Here is a 25,168-nt window from a genome sequence, read left to right as displayed (position 1 = left end):
GCCAGCTTTATCTTTCACTACTCTCACTCTCCTCATGAGGGCTTCTTTCAGTTCCTTAAATATACCATACTCTTGTCAATGGGCCTTTGCATGCATGCACACATGTATTCATTTATTCATTCAACAAAAACTGTTGGGCACCTACCATGTGCTAAGTATCATGCTAGGTGATTGGATGAGCAGTGAACAGACATGCTCCTTGCCCTCAAGAAGCTCATATTTTAGTGAAAGAGACTGACATTCAATAGATGGCCAAGGGAAAATGCAGGGTGCTACTAGAGTATATAACAGTCTAATGTATTCTGGAAGTTGAGAAAGCCTTTTTCTGTGGAAGTGATATTTAAATAGAGACCAGAATGATGAGCAGTGGCTCAGTAGGCAGAGGAAACAACATGGCTGACTTCCAGCTCTAGCATTAGTGAGGGAGAAAAGTGGGTGGATGAAGTGGATGAGGATTATGATTAGGATGACTCCCTCAAAACTGTAATTAGCAACTGGATGGTTTAGTGGTGCCATTTACTACAACAGCTAACACTAGAATATAAGCAGGTTTGTGGATAAGATAATGAATTTAATTACAGAGTTTTGAAGTACTTGTGAGGAATAGGAAATTGGACATGTAGCCTTGAGGCTCAGAACAAAAGTCTGGGATATGAATAGACATTTTGGATTATCAGTATATATAATCAAAGTCATAGGAGAAGATTAGATAAATCACTTAGGGAAAATATAGCACAGAAGAAAAGACAAAGACAAAGCATTTAGAGGACAGGAGGAAAAAGCAACTAAAAGGAATGAAAATCAGGAGAGTATATAACAAAAGACAAGGAAAAGGAATACTTCAAGGGAGAGCTGTAAAAATGCTACTGAGATGTCAAGTGAGATGTAACACTTTTCCCTCTTGGGCTGGAAAAATTCATACTCATGCATCAGGTTTCAGCTGAGTTATTTACTCCAGCCGGCATTGCCAGAACTTCTAATCCTATGTGCACCATGTAATACACCTATCATAGTATTCATCATTCTGTGTTATAATCGTAATTGCCTATTTACTTGTCCATATATCCACCATACTTTAAACTTGTCAAACGTATGAGGAAGCAACACTATGGATCTTGTTGATCACTGTATCCCCCCAATGCAATCTTCTTATTTGTATCCCATCCTCCCCATAGCAATCAGCATGGTACCTGGCAACAAGGTTAGTATTCAGTAAATATTTGTTGATATTTATCTATCTATTTATTTATTAGTACCTATTCTACAATAATCACTGAGCTGTATACAAAGGGAGATAAGAACCCTACCTGCAAGGAGTTCTTTTCTGATTACATGCAGCAAAAACTTATATGAAAAAATAAGAATAAGTGTATTCCTTACCATTTCAGTAGTCATCACTTTTGCTACAATATGTGTTATAGTCTTTCCAAAGTCTCTTTTGCCTTTCCTACGCCTCAGAATTCTTGGAAAGAAAGGTCCATGAACTCTATAGTTGAAAACATTTATTTATGATTAAATTAACATGAAGACTCAACCCATACTTACTTAGAAATAGGTTTCATTAATTAATTATAAATTCCTTGAGAACAACACGTTCCTTGAGAGTAAAGATTATGCTCTTTTAGATAGCCAAGTGTTTAATCCCTTGAACTCTAAAATATTTTCATTTTAATGGCTGTACATGAAAATCTGTTTGTGACTCACTACAATCATTTGCCATTTGCCCAATCACTTCAATCTTCCAAGACAATAGGAAAATTTTCTAATAGTGCTTTCATAATCCACTGAATTGTAGACTCAACATAGCAGTTGTGGGTTATGTCTGTGCTACTGAGGCATAAGAAAGTTTGTGGACATGTCTAATTTTAGACACTATGTTCAATTAACAGATTATTTTGTTTCAGAAGATATGCTCTTCATAGATATAGTTAGCTGTTTGCCTCCAAGAGGAACTATTTTAGTTTTTCTCTTAGATGTTTTAAAATTTTTGCTGTTCAATGCTTCTAATTAATTTCATTCTTTCTCTTCTTTCTGCTTTTCTTTACATTTCTTGTTTCATCTCTTAATCATTTAAGTCTCTCCAAAAGAAAGTCAGAGAATATTTTTGAGTAGAACTGTTCACTTTCATCATTATTGTCAGCCAATCAGAATGCTCTTCCAGTAAATAAAGATTTAATAGTGATTTCCTTAGGTGTAATATTTAGGACTCTTTGCAGCAGCTTGATCATTGCTTGATGCTAAGAGAAGTCTTCTTTAGGGCCAATATACTTTGGGCTTATATCAAATATTTTTGTGAAGTTTAACATTTCATGAAATAGTTTTAAGAATTTACCATGCAGGTTATTAAAATCTAACTTCTGACATATTAACAATGTCCTTCAAAGCAAACATTCTATCAAAGATTTCAAAATCAAACTCATTTAGCATTTTTACACCTATTTTGGATTTAATTTTGAGAAATAGAGTTACCTATATATATTTCACCATAGACTATATTATTAGCTGTTCAAAATGTAAAGTATCCTAAATGTTCCAGAAACCAGTTTATCAAGCAATCCTAGTTTTAAAATACAGTTTACATAAAAGACACGTTTTAAGTAAAACATTCCATGAGGTTTCCTAAATATATACACCTATTTACCTCTATCAAAACAGTCAAAATATAGATCATTTCCATCACCCTGATACATTCTTTTACGCATCTTTGCAGTCCACCCTCCACACCTACCCCTAGGCCACCATTGATTTGCTTTCTGTCTTTAAAGAGTTCCTTTTCTTAGAATTTATAAGTGGAATTTTAAAGTGAAATTATACACTATGTACTCTTTTATGTCTGGTTTCTTTCATTCAGGGTATTTTTGAGATCTATCCATGTCATTGCATTTGTTCCTTTATAATGCAATTTGTTCCTTTATAATGCTGAGTAGTAATTCATTATAGGATCTTCTATATACAAGATCATGTCATCTAAGAATGGAGAAAATTTTACTTCTTCCTTTTCAATCTGGAAGAATTTTATTTCTTTTTCTTTCCTAATTGCCCTGGCTAGACCCTCCAGAGCAATTTGAATAGAAGTGGCAAGAGCAGACATCCCTGTCTAGTTTCCTGATCTTAGGAGGGAAACATTCAGTCTTTCACCACTAAGTATAATGCTAGCTGTGGGTTTTGGTTGATGGCCTTTAATAAGTTGATGAAGTTTCCTTCTATTCCATATGTGTTGAGAGTTTTTTTTCACAAAAGGGTGTTGGATTTTATCAGATGCTTATGGGTATCATATGAATGGGATTTGTCCTTTATTGTATTAACAATATCACATGGATTTTGTCCTTTATTGATATCTATGGGTTTTGTCCTTTATTGTATTAACATGGTGTATGACACTGATAAATTTTCGTGTTAAACCAACCTTACATTCCTGGGATAAATCCCACTTAGCCATGGTGTATGATCCTTTTTCTATATTGCTGGATTCACTTTGCTGGTATTGTGTTGAGGATCTTTGCCTCTTGTTCATAAGGGATATTGGTTTGTAGCTTTCTTTTCTTGTGATGTCTTTGTCTGATTGGTATCTGAATAATCCTTGCTTCATAGAATGAGTTGAAAATTGTTCCCCCCCTTCCAATTTTCAAAGAGTTTATGAAGAATGGGGTGGTAATTCTTTAAATCCTTGGTAGAATTTACCAGTAAAGCCATCTGGTTCTGGGCTTTTCTTTGTGGGTAGTTTTTTATTCACTAATTCTATCATTCAGATTTTTTTTTCTATTTGAGTCAGTTTCAGTAGATTGTCTTTTTAGGAATTTGTCCATTTCATCTACATTATCTAATTTGTTGGCATACAATTGTTCACAGTAGTCCACTATAATTCTTTTCATTTCTGTGCAGATTTTTGTAACATTTTGCCTTCTCACTAGCAATGAATGACAGTTCCTGTTGCTCTGCACCCCCAACTGCAATTGATACTGTCAGTTTTTTTTGTTTTTGTTTTTGTTTTTAATTTTAGCCATTCTAGTAGATGTGTTGTGGTATTACATTGCTGTTATAATTTGCAATTTCCTAACGACATATGATGTTAAGCACATTTTCACATGCTTATTTGCCATTTGTATCTCCTCTGGTGAGGTTGCTGTTAAGATCCTTTGCCCATTTTTAAATTGCGTTGCTTGTCTTCTTATTGAGGTTTTTTTTTTTTTTTTTTTTTTTCAGACTAAGACATGAACTTTATTGGAGGACTTACGTACAGGAGAAATCAAACAGCTCCAAAGGCAGCGGTTCAGAGTATAGAAGCAGCCCTCTGCAATTAAGTGGGAATCAACAGGGCCAGTTATAGAGGCTTAAGACAAATACATTCTATTGAGTATAAGAACATGGGTACAGCAAGGGGTCTTGTGATGAGAAGATTGTTGTCAAAGTGCACAGGGGAAAAAATTATAGGTTGCTTTGTCAATAACAGTAAACATGATAACATTTTAAAGTTTCCAGGAACAGGCAGGGTCTAGATTAACATCCTATGCAGAAGGGGTCTGTTTTCTTGTGTACATTGACCATCTATACATTCTTTCCTCCTTAGGGATGTCAGTTAAACTTTGATTAACTGCCTTAGGTCACACAGGCTGCTATATGCTTAAGTTTCACAGAATATTAGGGGAAGGCCCGGGTTCTGGGCTCCCACAATCCACCCTCACACAGCAGCTTGCGTTGTCCATAGGTCACACATTGCATCCACAGCCCACAGCAACAATACAGTAAGCAACAGAACATGAGCAAATTAGCACATAGAGAAGGAAAACCTATTAACAAGCAGCATCATGGCCAAGATAAAGAATGAAGCCATCTTGACCAAGGGTCTTCAGCCAAATGTTCAATATTTTGTATACAATTTTGCATATGATTTAAAGCTTATGTGATGTTTTTAGAATTATCAGGTATATATACACAATACTGAATGTTTATTAGAGCACAGGTGCCATCTTGAATGGCAGAGAGACTATCTAGAGCCATTCTAATTTGTAAGAATACAAAATACCTTTCTAAGTCGTGTAGTTTCTTCATTTAATAGTTATATAGTTAATTTTGATTCATTAAGTGCATGAGCAGTGTAGTTAGCTAAAGCAGCCATGTGTTTTTCAGTTACTTTGGCGGCTCCTTTTGGAACAGATATAGCTAACAGATACCACCACCAGGCATCCACTTTATTCTATATCTAGTTTTTACCATTTCCCAAATTGCTTGGTTTGTGCAGTAGAGAGTCATAAATTGTAGATGGCACATAGGGATGCCCCCACGTATATCATTCAATTCCGTCATAGGGCAAGTAAGTCCAGCTGTTTTGCTCAAAGGTCCAGAGACACCCCTTAGGGGAAGGGTGGGCCCCCCTTTTATTAGTAACATCTTGCCATTGGTAGTGGCTGCTGTTCTGCAGTCAGATGGTTACACTGCAGAGTTCAGGAGGCAGCCACCCCACGTCTTTATATCCTTCCATGCACTCCATGCACACTGGAGTCACCTTGTCTATATTTACAGTTTCAGCAGTAAGCCATCCTAACCCATCAAAAACTGAATATCCCAGTAATGGTCAGGACTTATTAACTTGTTCCCAAACTAGAGAATATATGTATGAATATGTTATAGTCTTAGAAGGTCACGTTTTTGTTGAAGAAGAGAAAGAAAAGAAGACTTCCAGTGTTCTCCACGTCAGCATCCTGTCCCACATTGTCCAACAGGCAGCAGCAACAGTCCATGGAAGGCCGAAGGCACCGGACAATGGAAGATCAGTGCATACTCAGCACTGAGACAGGAGAAATCAAACAGCTCCAAAAGCAGCAGTTCAGAGTGTAGAAGTAGTGCTAAACAGGAGAAGATTCTTCCTGATGGTTGAGGATTGGGAAAGAAAAGTCAGCGTTCTGGACAGAGATATTATTGAGTTTTAAGAGTTCCATGTATATTTTGGATTCAAGTCTTTGCCAGATATGGGTTTTCAAGCCACAGACTTTTCATTTTCTTAACAGTGCCTTTTGCAGAACAGATGTTATTTTTGTTAAGTCCAACTTATCATTTCTTTCTTTTAGAGATATTTTTGGTGTTCTATCTAAAAACTCATCACCAAATCCAAGGTCACTTAGATATTATCCTATTTTTTTATTCTAGGAGTTTTATAGTTTTGTATTTTACATTTAGGTCTATGAACCGATTTGAATTAATCTTTGTGAAAAGCTTAAGGTCTTTGTCAAGGTTCACATTTTTGCATATGGACATTCAACTAATACAGCATCATTTGTTGACAAGACTTCTTTCTCAAATGAATTGTCTTTGCTTCTTTGTCAAAGATAAATCAACTATATTTGCGTGGGTCTATTTCTGGGCACTCTATTCTGTTCCATTGAACTATGTGTCTGTTCTTTCACCAATACCATGCTGCCCTGAGTGCTGTACCTTTACAGTTAAGTCTTTAAATTGAGTACTATGAATCCTCCCACTTTGTTCTTTTTCTTCAGTATTGCGTTGGGTATTCCAGGTCTTTTGCCTTTCCATATGAACTTCAGAATAAAATTTCCAATACCTACAAAATAGTTTGCTAGGATTTTGGTTGACATTGCATTGAATCTATAGATCAAGTTGGGAAGAACTGACATCTTAACAATACTGACTATTCCAATCTATGATTATGGGTTAGTGCTCCCTTTACTTGTATCATACTTCTTTTATTACTGTCATCAGAGTTTTGCAGTTTTCTGCATATAGATCCTATACATATTTTGTCACATTTATATCTAAGTATTTCACTTTTTGGTGCTAATGTAAATGGTGTTGTTTTCAGTTTCAAATTCCAATGTTTATTGCTGGCATTTGGAAAGCATTGACTTTTGTTCATTAACCTTGTATCCCATGACCTTGCTATATGTTTACTTCCATGAGTTTCTTTGTCAACTCTTTGGGATTTTCTACATAGACAATCATGTCATCTGCAAACAAAGACAATTTTGTTTATTCTTTCCCAATCTATATTCCTTCTATTTGCTTTTCTTGTCTTATTATACTATTGAGGCCCTCCAACACGATGTTGAATAGTAGTGGTAAGCGAAGACATACTTCCCTTATTTCCAGTCTAATGGGGAAAGCATCAGTTTCTCATCATTAACTATGATGTTAACTGTAGGATTTTGTAGATATTCTTTATAAAATTGAGGAAGTTCTCCTCTATTCCTAGATTGTTGAGAAATTTTACCAAGAATGAATGTTAGATTTTTCTGCATCTGTTAATATGAACATACGATTTTTCTTCTTTAGCCTATTGATGTGGTAGATTACATTGATTTTTAAATGTTCAATCGATTTTGCATAGCTGCAATAATCTCACTTGGTCATGCACAAATTATTTTTATAATTTACTGCATTCAATTTGCTAATATTTCATTGAGAGTTTTTTGCATAAATGTTCACAAGAGATCTTGGTCTATAATTTTCCTTTCTTATAATGTCTTTGTTTTTGGTTTTAGGGTAATATTGGACTCACAGAAAGAGGAAGTGTTCCCTCTGCTTCTATTTACTGGAAGAGATTGTGGAGAATTGGTATCACTTTCTCCTTAAATGTTTCATAGAACTCACCAGTGAACTCATCTGTGCCTAGGGCTTAGTTTTGGAAGGTTATTAATTATTGATTTAATGTCATTAATAGATATGCACTGATTCAGACTATCTATTTCTCCTTGTGTGAGTTTTGCATCTTTCAAGGATTGGCCAATTTCACCTAAGTTATCAAATTTGTGGGAATATTCCTTTATTATCCTTTTAACAACCATGTAATTAGTGGTGATGACCCTCTTTCATTTCTTATATCAGCATTTTGTGTCTTCTCTCTTTTGGTTTCACTGATTTTCTCTGTTGTTTTCTTGTTTTCGATGTCATTAATTTCTGCTCTAATTTTTAAGTTATTTTTCTTGTGCCTACTTTATTCTTTTTTTTATCATTTTTTAAATTGTAGAAAATAACATATATACATAGAAGTGATAACTTTCCAAGTACAATTTAACCAGTAGTTAGAGAGCAAATTTCAAAGAATATTATGGGTTATAGTTCCACAGTTTCAGTTATTTCCTTATTATGAAATATATACACAAAAGGGTAATATTTTTCAAAGTATGATTTAACAAGTAGATATATAGGAAATTTCCAAAGTTGCTATGAGTTATAGTATCATAGTTTCATTTATTTCCTTATTATGAAATATAACATATATACAAAATTACAATTCAACAAATTGCTATAGAACAAATTACAAAGGATGCTATGTGTTATAATTCTACCATTTCAATTCTTTCTTTCTAGCTATTCTAATCCCCTAGCAACTAAGAAAAAGAAAATCATATAGAGTATTCATAATTCTTTGTTAAATTCCATCTTGTTTGTTGCTATCCCTTCCTCTAGTTTAATCACTTTCTCTGCCTGCTTGATCCATCAATTACTGGAAGAGGTAAGTTTGAAGTCTCAAACTATAATAGTGCATTTGTCTATTTCTCCTTGCAGTTCTACCAGTTTTTGACACTCTTTTGTTAGGGTGTATACCTGTTAAGCATTATGTCTTCTTGGAGAATTGACCCCTTTATCATTATTTAATACTCTTCTTTATTATTTCTGATAATTTTCTTGGTTCTGAAAGTCTGCTTTACCAGAAATTAACATAGCTACTCCAGCTTTTTATGATTAGTGTCGTATGAAATAACTTTCTCCAGGCTTTTACTTTTTTAACTTGAGTTTTTATACTTAAAGTAGGTTTCTTGTAGATGACATATAGTTGCTGTTTTTTTTTTTTTTAATTATTTAAATGCACTCTGGCAAGCTCTGTCTTTTGGCTTGTGTATTTTGGCCATTTGCATTTAAAGTGATTATTGATATAGATGGACTAAAATCTACCATTTTTGTAACTGTTTTCTATTTGTTGCACTTGTGCTTTCTTTTTCCCCTTTCTTTTCCAGTCTTCTCTGATTTTAACTTATCATTTCATACATTCCATTTTATCTCCTCTCTTAATACATCAATTTTATGTTTTTAAAATTTTTTGGTTTTCCTTAGTTTGCAATATGCATTTTAAACTAAAATACACCTTCAAATAACACTATACTACTTGACATGTAGCACAAGTGCTTTATAAAGAATATTCTCAGTTCCTCCCTCCTGTCCCTTATGACAGTACTGCAATTCATTTCACTATACACTATATGCTATAATTTCCCAAATCACTGTAACTGCTAGTATTGCAAAGTTATCTTTTAGCTCAATTAAGAATAATACAAATAAAATATTTTATTTTACTTTCATTTATTTCTTTTCTGATGCTCCTTTATGTAGATCTGAGTTTCTGAGCTTTATCATTGTTCTTCTCCCTGAAGAATTTCTTTTAACCTTCCTTGCAGGGCAGATCTACTAGTGACAAATTCCCTCAGTATTTGCTTGTCTGAGTAAATCATTATTTCTCCTTCACTTTTGAGGGATAATTTCACTGGATATAGAATTCTGGGTTGATAGATCTTCCAAAACTTTCAGTATTTCACTCTGCTCTCATCTTGTTTGCATGGTTTCTGAAGAGAAGTCTGATGTAATTCTTATCCTTGTTCCTCTATAGGTAAGGTGTTTTCCCCCTTTAGCTTATTACACTATGTCCTCTTTATCTCTGATTTTCTGTAATTTGAATATGATATGCTTAAACAAAGATTTTTTGCTATTTATCCTACTTGGTGTTCTCTGAGCTTTCTGGATCTGTCGCTTGGTGTCTGCATTTAATTTTGGAAAATTCTCAGCCATTATTACTTCAAATATTTCTTCTGCTCCATTTACTCTTTCTTTTCCTTCCCTCTGGTATTCCAACTATGCATAAGCAACACCTTTTTAAATTACCCCACATTTCTTGGATGCTCTGCTCTGACATTTTTCATTCTATTTTTCCTTTGCATTTCAGTTTGGAAAGTTTCTATCCACCTATCTTCAAAAGCTCACTGATTCTTCCCTTAGCAGTGTCCAATCTACTGAAAAGCCTATCCAAGGCATTCTTCATTTCTGTTACAGTGATTTTGATTTCTAGTATTTCCTTTTGATTCATTCTTAGTTACCATCACTCTGCTTGCCCATCTACCTGTTCTTGCAGGTTCTATTTTCCATTAGAGTTCTTAACATACTAATCATAGTTATTTGAAATTTCCTGTCTGATAATCCCCAAATCATATGTGAGCATTGTTCTGATGTTTGCTTTGTCTCTTCACCTTATGTTTTTTCCTACATTTTATCATGTCTTGTAATTTTTTGTTGAAAGCCAGGCATGATGCATTGGATGATAGGAACTGAGGTAAAAAGGCCTTTAGTGTGAGGTTTTATGCTAATCTTGCCGGGAGTTAGGCTGTGTTTAATGTATGCTTTAGTTGCAGGTGCCAGAGGTTTCAAAATTCTGTTTGTTTTTACCTCCTCTATTCACTTTAGCCTCTCTAAAATTCCTCCCTAGACAGAGTCTGTGTTTTGCAGCTCTTTCAGCTGTAACCCACTGATTACACAGGATCCCTGCTGATGTAGTGGTAAGATGTGGGGAGGGGAAGTGTTCTATAATCTTATGATTAAGTCTCAATCTTTTAGTAGGCCTGTGTCCCTGGGATATGACTTTCAAAAGTATTTCTTTGAGTTTTTTCTCCCTTTTAGGTGAGACAGTAAGGCTACAGGGGCTGGAGTCAAGGGCCCTTCTTTCTTAGGCTCTGGTAAAGTCTTTTCCCCTGGAGAATAGATATTTGCTATGAGAATGCTCTGGGAATATTTTACAATGGTTACTTTTGCCTTCCCCTTGTCAAAGCCACAAAGGGATCTTCCTTGGCTCTTCATCTAAGAGCATAATGAGGTTCCTAGAGATAAAAACCCATAAAAGTGTGGGGCTTCCATAAGATTATGACCCCCAGGAGTTTCTCACTTTCATGCTAGTCCACATTCAGTCTCCAGCAATTTATCAAAAGTATCATTTAAGTGTTCCTACCAGTTTTATGGCTCCAGTGGCCTCTGCTGTGGTTAGCACATCTTGGTTTTTCACTGTTTTTATTCATTTGTGTTTCCAGATTTCATGGTGGCAGTTTGGTCTGCAACCTCAGTTCTCTGATAGATCCAAGAAAAGCCATTTTTAGTTTGTTCAGCTTTTTTCTTTAAAGAATGGGACTGATGACTTACAAGCTCTTTACGTGTCAGAGCTGACCCAATAATCTTTAGTTCTTTCTATAGTTTCCATTTCTCTTTTGAGATTCCTTATCTGTGTACTCATTAAGACCATATTTTCCTTTAATTTTGCAATCATGTTTTCCTTTAATTCTTTGAACACAGAATTCTTCATCTTTGTTTGATAAATCCATCATCTGGACCCACTCATAGTCAATTACTATTAACTGTCTTTTTTCATGAGTATGGGTCTAATTTTCCTGTTTCTTTGCATGTTTATTAATTTTTGGTCAAAAACTGGATATTTTTGATAATACATTCTAGCAACTCTGAATTCTGTCATATTCTTTTGAGGACTATTCATTTTGTTTTCTAGCAGGCAGTTAACTTGCCTGGTCTCAAACTGCAAACTGTTTCCCTCAAAGTATGCAACAGCTGACATCTCTGCTCAGTTCTCTCAACATTGTTGTCTTTTATTAGCATGGTTCCCTGACTCTCTCCCATGCCAGCATAGTTTAGTGATCAGTCAAAGACTTGGGCAGAGATCAAAATTTGGATCTCATCCCTGTTGCAGCTCTCATGATTTCAGGATCTCCCCCACCCTCCAAATTTCCAGCTGCTCTGACAGCCCTGGACTCTGCTTTTGTCACGTTGAAACAGTAAGGCTGTACTTTTTCTGCTGCTACATCTATAAGAATGGGAGATGCACTGCACACAAAAAGGCAGTTGCCATCTTTCAATGATAAACTCTTTTCTGGTTGCTTCCTGCTTTGGGTCACTTTCTAGTGTCTTCAAATAGTTTGCTATTCAAAATATATTTTTGTTCAGATTTTATAACTGGTATTTGTAGAAGGGTTTGCCCAATCAACTCATTTCACCATTCCTGGAACTGGACTCTCAGTGATCCTTTAAGTTTTAAGATGAGAGAGAGAACTCTATGTGTTGCTCTGTGTCATTAGAATCCAAATTAAAGTGATAGTAATTTGCATTCAAATTCAATACATGCAACTATATTCTTATGGATTTCTAGACAAATAGATTTTAAAATTCTTATCTATACTGATTTTCTGAGGTAATCTCAGGGCATTATTACACAGTAATTACAATATCAACAAAACATCAAAAATAGACATTGAAATGGGATTCTTAGTGATTAAAAAATAGGTCAAATTTGGAGAAAAATACAAAAAGAAAGGATTTTGGCTAACAGTTCATTGTTAGAAGAGCAAAAAAAAAGGGCTCAGAATTCCAAAGGGCAAAGAATAAGAGTGGAGCATAAGGGAAGGAGTTGAACAATTTAATAAGAAAGAGTGAGAAATCTTTTGCCCTCATTCAGGGTTATCTGTGAAGTTTGGAACCATAAGCAAGAATTCCTGTTTCTCCATATATAAAACAGAAAATGTATATTTCTTTTCAATGCAGAGTGAGGTAAAAATATTTTAATACATTTTGAAGTATTCTGGAGAATGATGCTGGTTAAATCTCATTGCTTTATTTATAATGTAAAATAACTTTTCAATATATATTTTTTTGAGAAGCTGAAATCACGATTCAGCAATGTCAGTCAACTCTCTATTTACTCTGTATAATATCAGTGGAGACCTGTGTCTCTCTCTTCCTTTCTTATACTTTGGCCAAGACCAAAAAGGTAAAGATAAAAGATAAGGACTAGATTTTTGAGATTTTTTTTCTCAAAAAAAAATACAATGATTTCAGTGAATTCAGCCAATATAAAAATAATTTTCCAAGATTGATAGTTGCCTTGTGCTTACCTTATAAATTAAACATTTAATTTTATAGTCTATCTTAATCAGAGAAATATATATATATATAGCAATTAAGTAATATGATAAAGAATGATTGTGTAATCGTTTGTTTCCTTTTAAAATAGAGCTAATTATTACCGGAGGCGTAAATCTTCCCACATTTTCAATAATCCGCAAAGCATTACTATCTCATAGTATTTTTTCCAGCATTCAACAGCCTCTGCTGCAGATGGGTCTTCTTTAATATTGCTCTGATACTCAATGAGCTCGACACGCTTGTTTTTATATTTCTCCAAAGTTTTTTTAAAACGTTGTGCAATCGGACCAGGTATTGTTCCATCCTGAATGTCACACCACCTGAAAAGTATCAATGTATTATGTTGTTTATCTTCTATAATGTACTAAATAATTTTCTAAACTATACTTACAAATTAATTCTTTCTTCAATCAAAGCAGTATAATTCTCACAACTTTCTTCATCATCCCAGTCTCTCCAAAGAAAGTCATAAAAAAACCTAAGATAAACCAAATTAAGATAATGATAAAAACAGCCACTACTCTGTGTTTAGAATTAAAAAGAAATTCTGACACCAGAACTCTTTACATGAACATTAATTTTTAAGAAAAATATTTTTAAATGATCTATCTGAAATAACAATAAAAGCTAAGACTCAAAATTAGATGATCTGGATTCCTTCTTAGGTTGTTACTACAGGTTAACTTTTTTGAAGTGGGGCTGAAATTCAGGTGCCAAATTTCAGAAGTTTTGCATATGATTTTGATCCCCAAAGAGTTAACACTTAAGATATGATAAAATTTGGGAGGACAAAAAATTAGGAAAACCAAAACATGCCCCCAAAAATCTGTATTTTATTTATAGATAGCTTCTCTCAAATTATGTCAACTTGTAAGAAGCAATCATAATGCGGATGCTGACATCTAGTATTTCTAATGCACTTAAATATGAAAAATGAAATCTAATATATTAAGGCGCTCACATATGGACAGAATTCAATGCTATTAACCTCTAGAACTTTTTAGTTTGATTTTTATAAAATACAAGATCAAACAATGTTAAACTTCTCACTGCTTATATCTAACACTACTGTAAGAAAACATTACAGTAAAAGAGTTACAAATATAATTAAAAATGGACAAATTGAATCCAGCAGTGAATAAAAAATTAAATTAATAAATATTATAAACTACTGGCATGAATCAATTTTATGTATTAAATTAACTTTTTGAATATGATAATTTTAACTTTCAGAAGTAAAAATCCCTAATACCTTACAACTTCTAAGGCCAGAGCAATATCATGTATATCAGCATCTTGTCCTTCAACAGGATAAACTTCCAAGAGAGGTACGCTGTGCTCCAGTTCTTCCAAAATCTCATCAACCAAAGCCCTTGGGATATTTGCAATGTTAGAAGAAAAGGGCTCAGCAACAGAAACAGTGACTTTGAAACAAGATGATGGGCTTTGGCGTGGTTTACAAGTTACCTGAGATAAATATTTTAAGATATGTAATTACAAATGAAAATAAACCACTACTTTATTCTCATATATGAGCTAATTAATTAAGTTTCTTCTTTTAAATGTTTTATGATTTCTCTAACAGTCAACACTACCTTGTGTTTATTCATCACATTTCACTGCAGAATAGTGATAACCTCCAGAACTTCTCTGAAGATTAGTGTTTGAGAAGGAGAGTCTACAGTATTCAGTGTTCTAAAAATTAATAAATTATACTAAATATTAACTCAAAATTATATCTTCCAATAAACAATTTTGAAATTAGTTTTAGATATATTTAGATAAAGAAACATACATTTTTAAATATCAGTGTGTTACATCGTCAATATATATGACGTTAATCATTTAAAATATAGGATATATCTTCAAACACCAGCTAAATTTTGATATACAAATTTTATGAGTTTAATATAAATTCTGATTTTCAAAGCAGCTATGACAGGAAAAAATCAGCAGAATAGAATAGCAATTGAAAACTAGGTGTTTGAAGATAAATAAGCGATCTGCAATCGATATTTGTGACAGAACAAAAATATATTTACAAAAAGTAGATAAAATTTTTTATATTGAGCCTTATTTTTTTAAAATTTATGTTTGATTTTTATCAGTATTAAACATGTACATAGTTTAGAATCAAATAGGTATACTAGGTTATGAAAATAGAACTCCTTGACATTCTCCCATCACCCTCTATCTCCTGTTCCTGAGTGGCAATAATTTTTCTTTTAGCTGATTATTTGGACATACACCTCTGTATCTTTAAATACGCTTGTATTGCTACTTGTAGGTTTTGTTTTGCTTTTCTTCAGTTTTTGGCATTATACTGACTTTTCATTCTGAAAGATGAGAATTTAATTATCTCTTTCATTTATTCTCATCCCTACTGCATAAACCCACTCATCCCTGTACCGCCATTCTCCAATATGGTTATATTTTAGTATTCAGCATTTACCTTAATATGTTTCCAGATAAAATTAAAGCCATGTAGTATAAGGTGATTAATTTTCCTTTCATGCACAAAATTTTGTTTTCCAGGAGTTATTTGTATTGTATTACACGGTTGGATCACACTGTATATCTAGTTTTGTGTCTTTTATTTCATTTTACATTACACAGTAAATACTTTTCTAAGTCATTAAAAGTCTTTTTGTTAATGTAAGTTCTATGACTATGTGATAGTCTATATTGTGGATATACCACCATTTATTTGACCAGCATCCTATTATTAAACTTTGATGGCATTCCCTGTTTAAAAATTTTATAAATATCACTGTGATCACCTTAATAAGTCTTTTTATGCATTTCTGATTTCCATAGAATAAACTCCTAGAAATAAAGTGAACTATTTTAAAGTTCTTAATATGTTCTGTAAGGATATGCTAAATTTTCTTCCACTTAAGTATAATATTTCCAAGTTTTTGTTTGTTTGTTGTATGAATTTATGGTAGGCAGAATAATGGCCACCAGGTTGTTCACTCCCTAATCCTTGGAAACTGTGGATATGTTATCTTACATGGCAAAAGGACCTTGAGATTGGGAGGTTATCCTGGATTACCCAATTGGTCCTAATCTAATCATATGAGACCTTTATAGGGGGAGTGCATTTCCTGCCTGCAGAGAACCAGAAGGATGGCAGCATGAGAACTCAACCCACTGATGCTGACTTTGAAGATGGAGGAAGGGGCCTATGAGCCCAGGAATGTGGACAGCCACTAGAGGATGGAAAAGGCAAGGAAACAAATTCTCCCTTGTAGCCTCTAGGAAGAAATGCAGCCCTGCATACAGCTTGATTTTAGCCCAGATAGACCCGTCAGACTTCTGACCTATAGAACTGTAAGTAATGAATTTGTATTGTTTAAGCCACCAACTTTGTGGTAGTCTCTTGTGGCAGTAACAGAAAACCTAATACAGCATCTAAAGAAAAAGACAAAGATGGAGGAGGGCAGTAGGAATAAGTTATTGTAACTTTACAACAAAGAGCATTATATAGCACTGTTGTTACTTTGAATTCAGGTGACACTAAAGAAGCAGAGACAGATGAAACAAAAAAGTCTGAATTGTGGCAGCACTATTTTAAGAAATCATAAGAGCTGACACATAATTAAAAGCATCAGAATCTACCAGCTAATATTTTGTTTTTTCCTGTGTCCTCCTTTTCTTCTTTCTAATGTTAAAGGACATTAGCAGAGGAGGCGGGGCAAGATGGCAGACTGGTGAGCTGTATGTTTTAGTTACTCCTCCAGGAAAGTAGGTAAAAAGCCAGGAACTGCGTGGACTGGACACCACAGAGCAATCTGTCTTTGGGCATACTTCATACAACACCCATGAAAACGTGGAACTGCTGAGATCACCGAAATCTGTAAGTTTTTGCGGCCAGGGGACCCGCGCCCCTCCCTGCCAGGCTCAGTCCCGGGGGAGGAGGGGCTGTCAGCTCCAGGAAGGAGAAGGGAGAATTGCAGTGCCTGCTCTCATCGGAAACTCATTCTACTGATTCAAACTCCAACCATAGATAGACTGAGGCCAGACACCAGAGACTCTGAGAGCAGCCAGCCCAGCAGAGAGGAGACGGGCATAGAAGGAAAACAACACGAGAAGCTCCAAAGTAAAAGCAGAGGATTTTTGGAGTTCTGGTGAACACAGAAAGGGGAAGGGCGGAGATCAGGCCTTGAGGCGCATATGCAAATCCCGAAGCAAGGCTGATCTCTCCGCCCAGGGCACCTTTCCTTAATGGCCCTGGTTGCTTTGTCTATTAGCATTTCAATAACCCATTAGATCTCCGAGGAGGGCCGTTTTTTTTTTTTTTTTTTTTTTTTAAATCCTTTTTGCTTTTTCTAAAACAATTACTCTAAGAAGCTCAATACAGAAAGCTTCAAAGAATTGAAATTTGGGCACGTCAAGTCAAGAGCAGAAATAAGAGAGCTCTGAGACAAAAGGCAATAATCCAGTGGCTGAGAAAATTCACTAAACAACACAACTTCCCAAGAAAAGGGGGGTGTCCGCTCACAGCCACCATCCTGGTGGACAGGAAACACTCCTGCCCATCGCCAGCCCCATAGCCCAGAGCTGCCCCAGACAACCCAGTGTGACGGAAGTGCTTCAAATAACAGGCACACACCACAAAACTGGGCGTGGACATTAGCCTTCCCTGCAACCTCAGCTGAATGTCCCAGAGCTGGGAAGGGGGAGCAGTGTGAATTAACAGAGCCCCATTCAGCCATCATTTGAGCAGACTGGGAGCCTCCCAACACAGCCCAGCAGCCCAGAACTGCCCTGGGGGGACGGCACTCACCTGTGACATAGCACAGTCATCCCTCAACAGAGGACCCGGGGTGCACAGCCTGGAAGAGGGGCCCACTTGCAAGTCTCAGGAGCCATACGCCAATACCAAAGACTTGTGGGTCAGTGGCAGAGACAAACTGTGGCAGGACTGAACTGAAGGATTAGACTATTGCAGTAGCTTTAAAACTCTAGGATCATCAGGGAGATTTGATTGTTAGGGCCACCCCCCCTCCCCGACTGCCCAGAAACACGCCCCACATACAGGGCAGGCAACACCAACTACACACGCAAGCTTGGGACACCAAATGGGCCCCACAAGACTCACTCCCCCACTCACCAAAAAGGCTAAGCAGGGGAGATCTGGCTTGTGGAGAACAGGTGGCTCGTGGACGCCACCTGCTGGTTAGTTAGAGAAAGTGTACTCCACGAAGCTGTAGATCTGATAAATTAGAGATAAGGACTTCAACTGGTCTACAAACCCTAAAAGAACCCTATCAAGGACAGCAAATGCCACGAGGCCAAAAACAACAGAAAATTATAAAGCATATGAAAAAACCAGACGATATGGATAACCCAAGCCCAAGCACCCAAATCAAAAGACCAGAAGAGACACACCTAGAGCAGCTACTCAAAGAACTAAAGATGAACAATGAGACCCTAGTACGGGATATGAAGGAAATCAAGAAGACCCTAGAAGAGCATAAAGAAGACATTGCAAGACTAAATAAAAAAATGGATGATCTTATGGAAATTAAAGAAACTGTTGACCAAATTAAAAAGATTCTGGACACTCATAGTACAAGACTAGAGGAAGTTGAACAACGAATCAGTGACCTGGAAGATGACAGAATGGAAAATGAAAGCATAAAAGAAAGAATGGGGAAAAAAATTGAAAAACTCGAAATGGACCTCAGGGATATGATAGATAATATGAAGCGTCCGAATATAAGACTCATTGGTGTCCCAGAAGGGGAAGAAAAGGGTAAAGGTCTAGGAAGAGTATTCAAAGAAATTGTTGGGGAAAACTTCCCAAATCTTCTAAACAACATAAATACACAAATCATAAATGCTCAGCGAACTCCAAATAGAATAAATCCAAAAAAAACCCACTCCGAGACATATACTGATCACACTGTCAAACATAGAAGAGAAGGAGCAAGTTCTGAAAGCAGCAAGAGAAAAGCAATTCACCACATATAAAGGAAACAGCATAAGACTAAGTAGTGACTACTCAGCAGCCACCATGGAGGCGAGAAGGCAATGGCACGATATATTTAAAATTCTGAGAGAGAGGAATTTCCAGCCAAGAATACTTTATCCAGCAAAGCTCTCCTTCAAATTTGAGGGAGAGCTTAAATTTTTCACAGACAAAGAAATGCTGAGAGAATTTGCTAACAAGAGACCTGCCCTACTGGAGATACTAAAGGGAGCCCTACAGACAGAGAAACAAAGACAGGACAGAGAGACTTGGAGAAAGGTTCAGTACTAAAGAGATTCGGTATGGGTACAATAAAGGATATTAATAGAGAGAGGGAAAAATATGGCAAACATAATCCAAAGGATAAGATGGCCGATTCAAGAAATGCCTTCACGGTTTTAACGTTGAATGTAAATGGATTAAACTCCCCAATTAAAAGATATAGATTCGCAGAATGGATCAAAAAAAATGAACCATCAATATGTTGCATACAAGAGACTCATCTTAGACACAGGGACACAAAGAAATTGAAAGTGAAAGGATGGAAAAAAATATTTCATGCAAGCTACAGCCAAAAGAAAGCAGGTGTAGCAATATTAATCTCAGATAAAATAGACTTCAAATGCAGGGATGTTTTGAGAGACAAAGAAGGCCACTACATACTAATAAAAGGGGCAATTCAGCAAGAAGAAATAACAATCGTAAATGTCTATGCACCCAATCAAGGTGCCACAAAATACATGAGAGAAACATTGGCAAAACTAAAGGAAGCAATTGATGTTTCCACAATAATTGTGGGAGACTTCAACACATCACTCTCTCCTATAGATAGATCAACCAGACAGAAGACCAATAAGGAAATTGAAAACCTAAACAATCTGATAAATGAATTAGATTTAACAGACATCTACAGGACATTACATCCCAAATCACCAGGATACACATACTTTTCTAGTGCTCACGGAACTTTCTCCAGAATAGATCATATGCTGGGACATAAAACAAGCCTCAATAAATTTAAAAAGATTGAAATCATTCAAAGCACATTCTCTGACCACAATGGAATACAATTAGAAGTCAATAACCATCAGAGACTTAGAAAATTCACAAATACCTGGAGGTTAAACAACACACTCCTAAACAATCAGTGGGTTAAAGAAGAAATAGCAAGAGAAATTGCTAAATATATAGAGACGAATGAAAATGAGAACACAACATACCAAAACCTATGGGATGCAGCAAAAGCAGTGCTAAGGGGGAAATTTATAGCACTAAACGCATATATTAAAAAGGAAGAAAGAGCCAAAATCAAAGAACTAATGGATCAACTGAAGAAGCTAGAAAATGAACAGCAAACCAATCCTAAACCAAGTAGAAGAAAAGAAATAACAAGGATTAAAGCAGAAATAAATGACATAGAGAACAAAAAAACAATAGAAAGGATAAATATCACCAAAAGTTGGTTCTTTGAGAAGATCAACAAAATTGACAAGCCCCTAGCTAGACTGACAAAATCAAAAAGAGAGAAGACCCATATAAACAAAATAATGAATGAAAAAGGTGACATAACTGCAGATCCTGAAGAAATTAAAAAAATTATAAGAGGATATTATGAACAACTGTATGGCAACAAACTGGATAATGTAGAAGAAATGGACAATTTCCTGGAAACATATGAACAACCTAGACTGACCAGAGAAGAAATAGAAGACCTCAACCAACCCATCACAAGCAAAGAGATCCAATCAGTCATCAAAAATCTTCCCACAAATAAATGCCCAGGGCCAGATGGCTTCACAGGGGAATTCTACCAAACTTTCCAGAAAGAACTGACACCAATCTTACTCAAACTCTTTCAAAACATTGAAGAAAATGGAACACTACCTAACTCATTTTATGAAGCTAACATCAATCTAATACCAAAACCAGGCAAAGATGCTACAAAAAAGGAAAACTACCGGCCAATCTCCCTAATGAATATAGATGCAAAAATCCTCAACAAAATACTTGCAAATCGAATCCAAAGACACATTAAAAAAATCATACACCATGACCAAGTGGGGTTCATTCCAGGCATGCAAGGATGGTTCAACATCAGAAAAACAATCAATGTATTACAACACATTAAAAACTCGAAAGGGAAAAATCAATTGATCATCTCAATAGATGCTGAAAAAGCATTTGACAAAATCCAACATCCCTTTTTGATAAAAACACTTCAAAAGGTAGGAATTGAAGGAAACTTCCTCAACATGATAAAGAGCATATATGAAAAACCCACAGCCAGCATAGTACTCAATGGTGAGAGACTGAAAGCCTTCCCTCTAAGATCAGGAACAAGACAAGGATGCCTGCTGTCACCACTGTTATTCAACATTGTGCTGGAAGTGCTAGCCAGGGCAATCCGGCAAGACAAAGAAATAAAAGGCATCCAAATTGGAAAAGAAGAAGTAAAACTGTCATTGTTTGCAGATGATATGATCTTATATCTAGAAAACCCTGAGAAATCAACGATACACCTACTAGAGCTAATAAACAAATTTAGCAAAGTAGCGGGATACAAGATTAATGCACATAAGTCAGTAATGTTTCTAAATGCTAGAAATGAACAAACTGAAGAGACACTCAAGAAAAAGATACCATTTTCAATAGCAACTAAAAAAATCAAGTACCTAGGAATCAACTTAACCAAAGATGTAAAAGACCTATACAAAGAAAACTACATAACTCTACTAAAAGAAATAGAAGGGGACCTTAAAAGATGGAAAAATATTCCATGTTCATGGATAGGAAGGCTAAATGTCATTAAGATGTCAATTCTACCCAAACTCATCTACAGATTCAATGCAATCCCAATCAAAATTCCAACAACCTACTTTGCAGACTTGGAAAAGCTAGTTATCAAATTTATTTGGAAAGGGAAGATGCCTCGAATTGCTAAAGACACTCTAAAAAAGAAAAACGAAGTGGGAGGACTTACACTCCCTGACTTTGAAGCTTATTATAAAGCCACAGTTGCCAAGACAGCATGGTACTGGCACAAAGATAGACATATAGATCAATGGAATCGAATTGAGAATTCAGAGATAGACCCTCAGATCTATGGCCGACTGATCTTTGATAAGGCCCCCAAAGTCACCGAACTGAGCCATAATGGTCTTTTCAACAAATGGGGCTGGGAGAGTTGGATATCCATATCCAAAAGAATGAAAGAGGACCCCTACCTCACCCCCTACACAAAAATTAACTCAAAATGGACCAAAGATCTCAATATAAAAGAAAGTACCATAAAACTCCTAGAAGATAATGTAGGAAAACATCTTCAAGACCTTGTATTAGGAGGCCACTTCCTAGACTTTACACCCAAAGCACAAGCAACAAAAGAGAAAATAGATAAATGGGAACTCCTCAAGCTTAGAAGTTTCTGCACCTCAAAGGAATTTCTCAAAAAGGTAAAGAGGCAGCCAACTCAATGGGAAAAAATTTTTGGAAACCATGTATCTGACAAAAGACTGATATCTTGCATATACAAAGAAATCCTACAACTCAAGGACAATAGTACAGACAGCCCAATTATAAAATGGGCAAAAGATATGAAAAGACAGTTCTCTGAAGAGGAAATACAAATGACCAAGAAACACATGAAAAAATGTTCAGCTTCACTAGCTATTAGAGAGATGCAAATTAAGACCACAATGAGATACCATCTAACACCGGTTAGAATGGCTGCCATTAAACAAACAGGAAACTACAAATGCTGGAGGGGATGTGGAGAAATTGGAACTCTTATTCATTGTTGGTGGGACTGTATAATGGTTCAGCCACTCTGGAAGTCAGTCTGGCAGTTCCTTAGAAAACTAGATATAGAGCTACCATTCGATCCAGCGATTGCACTCCTCGGTATATACCCGGAAGATCGGAAAGCAGTGACACGAACAGATATCTGCACGCCAATGTTCATAGCAGCATTATTCACAATTGCCAAGAGATGGAAACAACCCAAATGTCCTTCAACAGATGAGTGGATAAATAAAATGTGGTATATACACACGATGGAATACTACGCGGCAGTAAGAAGGAACGATCTGGTGAAACATATGACAACATGGATGAACCTTGAAGACATAATGCTGAGCGAAATAAGCCAGGCACAAAAAGAGAAATATTATATGCTACCACTAATGTGAACTTTGAAAAATGTAAAACAAATGGTTTATAATGTAGAATGTAGGGGAACTAGCAGTAGAGAGCAATTAAGGAAGGGGGAACAATAATCCAGGAAGAACAGATAAGCTATTTAACGTTCTGGGGATGCCCAGAAATGACTATGGTCTGTTAATTTCTGATGGTTGTAGTAGGAACAAGTTCACTGAAATGTTGCTATATTATGTAACTTTCTTGGGGTAAAGTAGGAACATGTTGGAAGTTAAGCAGTTATCTTAGGTTAGTTGTCTTTTTCTTACTCCCTTGCTATGGTCTCTTTGAAATGCTCTTTTATTGTATGTTTGTTTCTTTTTAACTTTTTTTTTCATACAGGTGATTTGAAAAAAGAAGGGAAAGTTAAAAAAAAAAAAAAAAAAAAAAAAAAAAGAAAAAAAAGGGGAAAAAAAAAAAAAAAAAAGATGTAGTGCCCCCTTGAGGAGCCTGTGGAGAATGCAGGGATATTCGCCTACCCCACCTCCATGGTTGCTAACATGACCACAGACATAGGGGACTGGTGGTTTGATGGGTTGAGCCCTCTACCATAAGTTTTACCCTTGGGAAGACGGTTGCTGCAAAGGAGAGGCTAGGCCTCCCTGTATTTGTGCCTAAGAGTCTCCTCCTGAATGCCTCTTTGTTGCTCAGATGTGGCCCTCTCTCTCTGGCTAAGCCAACTTGAAAGGTGAAATCACTGCCCTCCCCCCTACGTGGGATCAGACACCCAGGGAAGTGAATCTCCCTGGCAACGTGGAATATGACTCCCAGGGAAGAATGTAGACCTGGCACCGTGGGACGGAGAACATCTTCTTGACCAAAAGGGGGATGTGAAAGGAAATGAAATAAGCTTCAGTGGCAGAGAGATTCCAAAAGGAGCCGAGAGGTCACTCTGGTGGGCACTCTTATGCACACTTTAGACAACCCTTTTTAGGTTCTAAAGAATTGGGGTAGCTGGTGGTGGATACCTGAAACTATCAAACTACAACCCAGAACCCATGAATCTCGAAGACAGTTGTATAAAAATGTAGCTTATGAGGGGTGACAATGGGATTGGGAAAGCCATAAGGACCAAACACCACTTTGTCTAGTTTATGGATGGATGTGTAGAAAAGTAGGGGAGGGAAACAGACAGACAAAGGTACCCAGTGTTCTTTTTTACTTCAATTGCTCTTTTTCACTCTAATTATTATTCTTGTTATTTTTGTGTGTGTGCTAATGAAGGTGTCAGGGATTGATTTAAGTGATGAATGTACAACTATGTAATGGTACTGTAAACAATCGAAAGTACAATTTGTTTTGTATGAAAAAAAAAAAAAAAAAAAAAAAAAAAAAAAATAAAGGACATTAGCAGCCCCTAGAGAATTATAAAGCAACCTAACCATCCGTAATCTTCCTTGCTATTTTTGGAATAAAGGAGAAATTAAATAATCAATATAGTGCATGCAAAACTGTAGAACTTGATAGGGTTTTCAGATAATCTAACCTGGTGAGTTTCCATGGAACTTTACAGATCTTGAAGGGCTTTTTTTGGAGGGGAATGGGGTGCCCTACTATGAAGTGTTGAATGAGAAGCCAAACAATTGCTAGGATGCCATACCTCATTTCAATCAGAAATGTTCTGCTTTGATGTGTTGTATATGTGGGGCTTCTCCATAAAACCTGATTGAAAAAACAAACTAATATTGCTAAAAAGAAAATGTTAAAACCACTGACAAAGTCCACCTCCTCTTATATTAATCCAGACATTATGAAAGTTCCAGGCAAAAGCTACTCAAAATCTGAAGATGAACAAACCTCTAGAAAACACTAAAAAAAATAGAGTATTATTGAAAAATAAGAGTATTGTTAAAAATAAGTATTAATCCCAAGACTCTTTTATATTCCTTTGTCTCTGTAAAGATGCCACTAATTTACTAATTTACTCTTTTAGTTTGCTAAAGCTGATGAAATGCAATATACCAGAAATGGGTTGACTTTTACAATGTGGATTTATTAACTTACAAGTTTACAGCTCTG

The 25,168-nt window shown here is 35.8% G+C and overlaps 1 protein-coding gene across 1 annotated transcript in view; it reads right to left on the bottom strand.

The window, feature by feature from the left end:
* Positions 1–25,168, bottom strand: part of SHCBP1L (SHC binding and spindle associated 1 like) — a 67,139-nt gene that overhangs the window by 29,391 nt on the left and 12,580 nt on the right. The window contains exons 3-6 of the mRNA XM_037825203.1: positions 14,231–14,445; positions 13,370–13,456; positions 13,080–13,298; positions 1,381–1,486 (exon numbers count right to left, since the gene is read on the bottom strand). Coding sequence (XP_037681131.1) covers positions 1,381–1,486; positions 13,080–13,298; positions 13,370–13,456; positions 14,231–14,445 — 627 coding nt within the window. The remainder of the gene's footprint in view (positions 1–1,380; positions 1,487–13,079; positions 13,299–13,369; positions 13,457–14,230; positions 14,446–25,168) is intronic.

The sequence above is a fragment of the Choloepus didactylus genome, chromosome 2 (genome assembly GCF_015220235.1).
Source record: "Choloepus didactylus isolate mChoDid1 chromosome 2, mChoDid1.pri, whole genome shotgun sequence".
Taxonomy (NCBI): domain Eukaryota; kingdom Metazoa; phylum Chordata; class Mammalia; order Pilosa; family Megalonychidae; genus Choloepus; species Choloepus didactylus.
The sequence above is the reverse complement of the archived record's forward strand: the minus strand, read 5'-3'. Positions and strand labels throughout refer to the sequence as shown.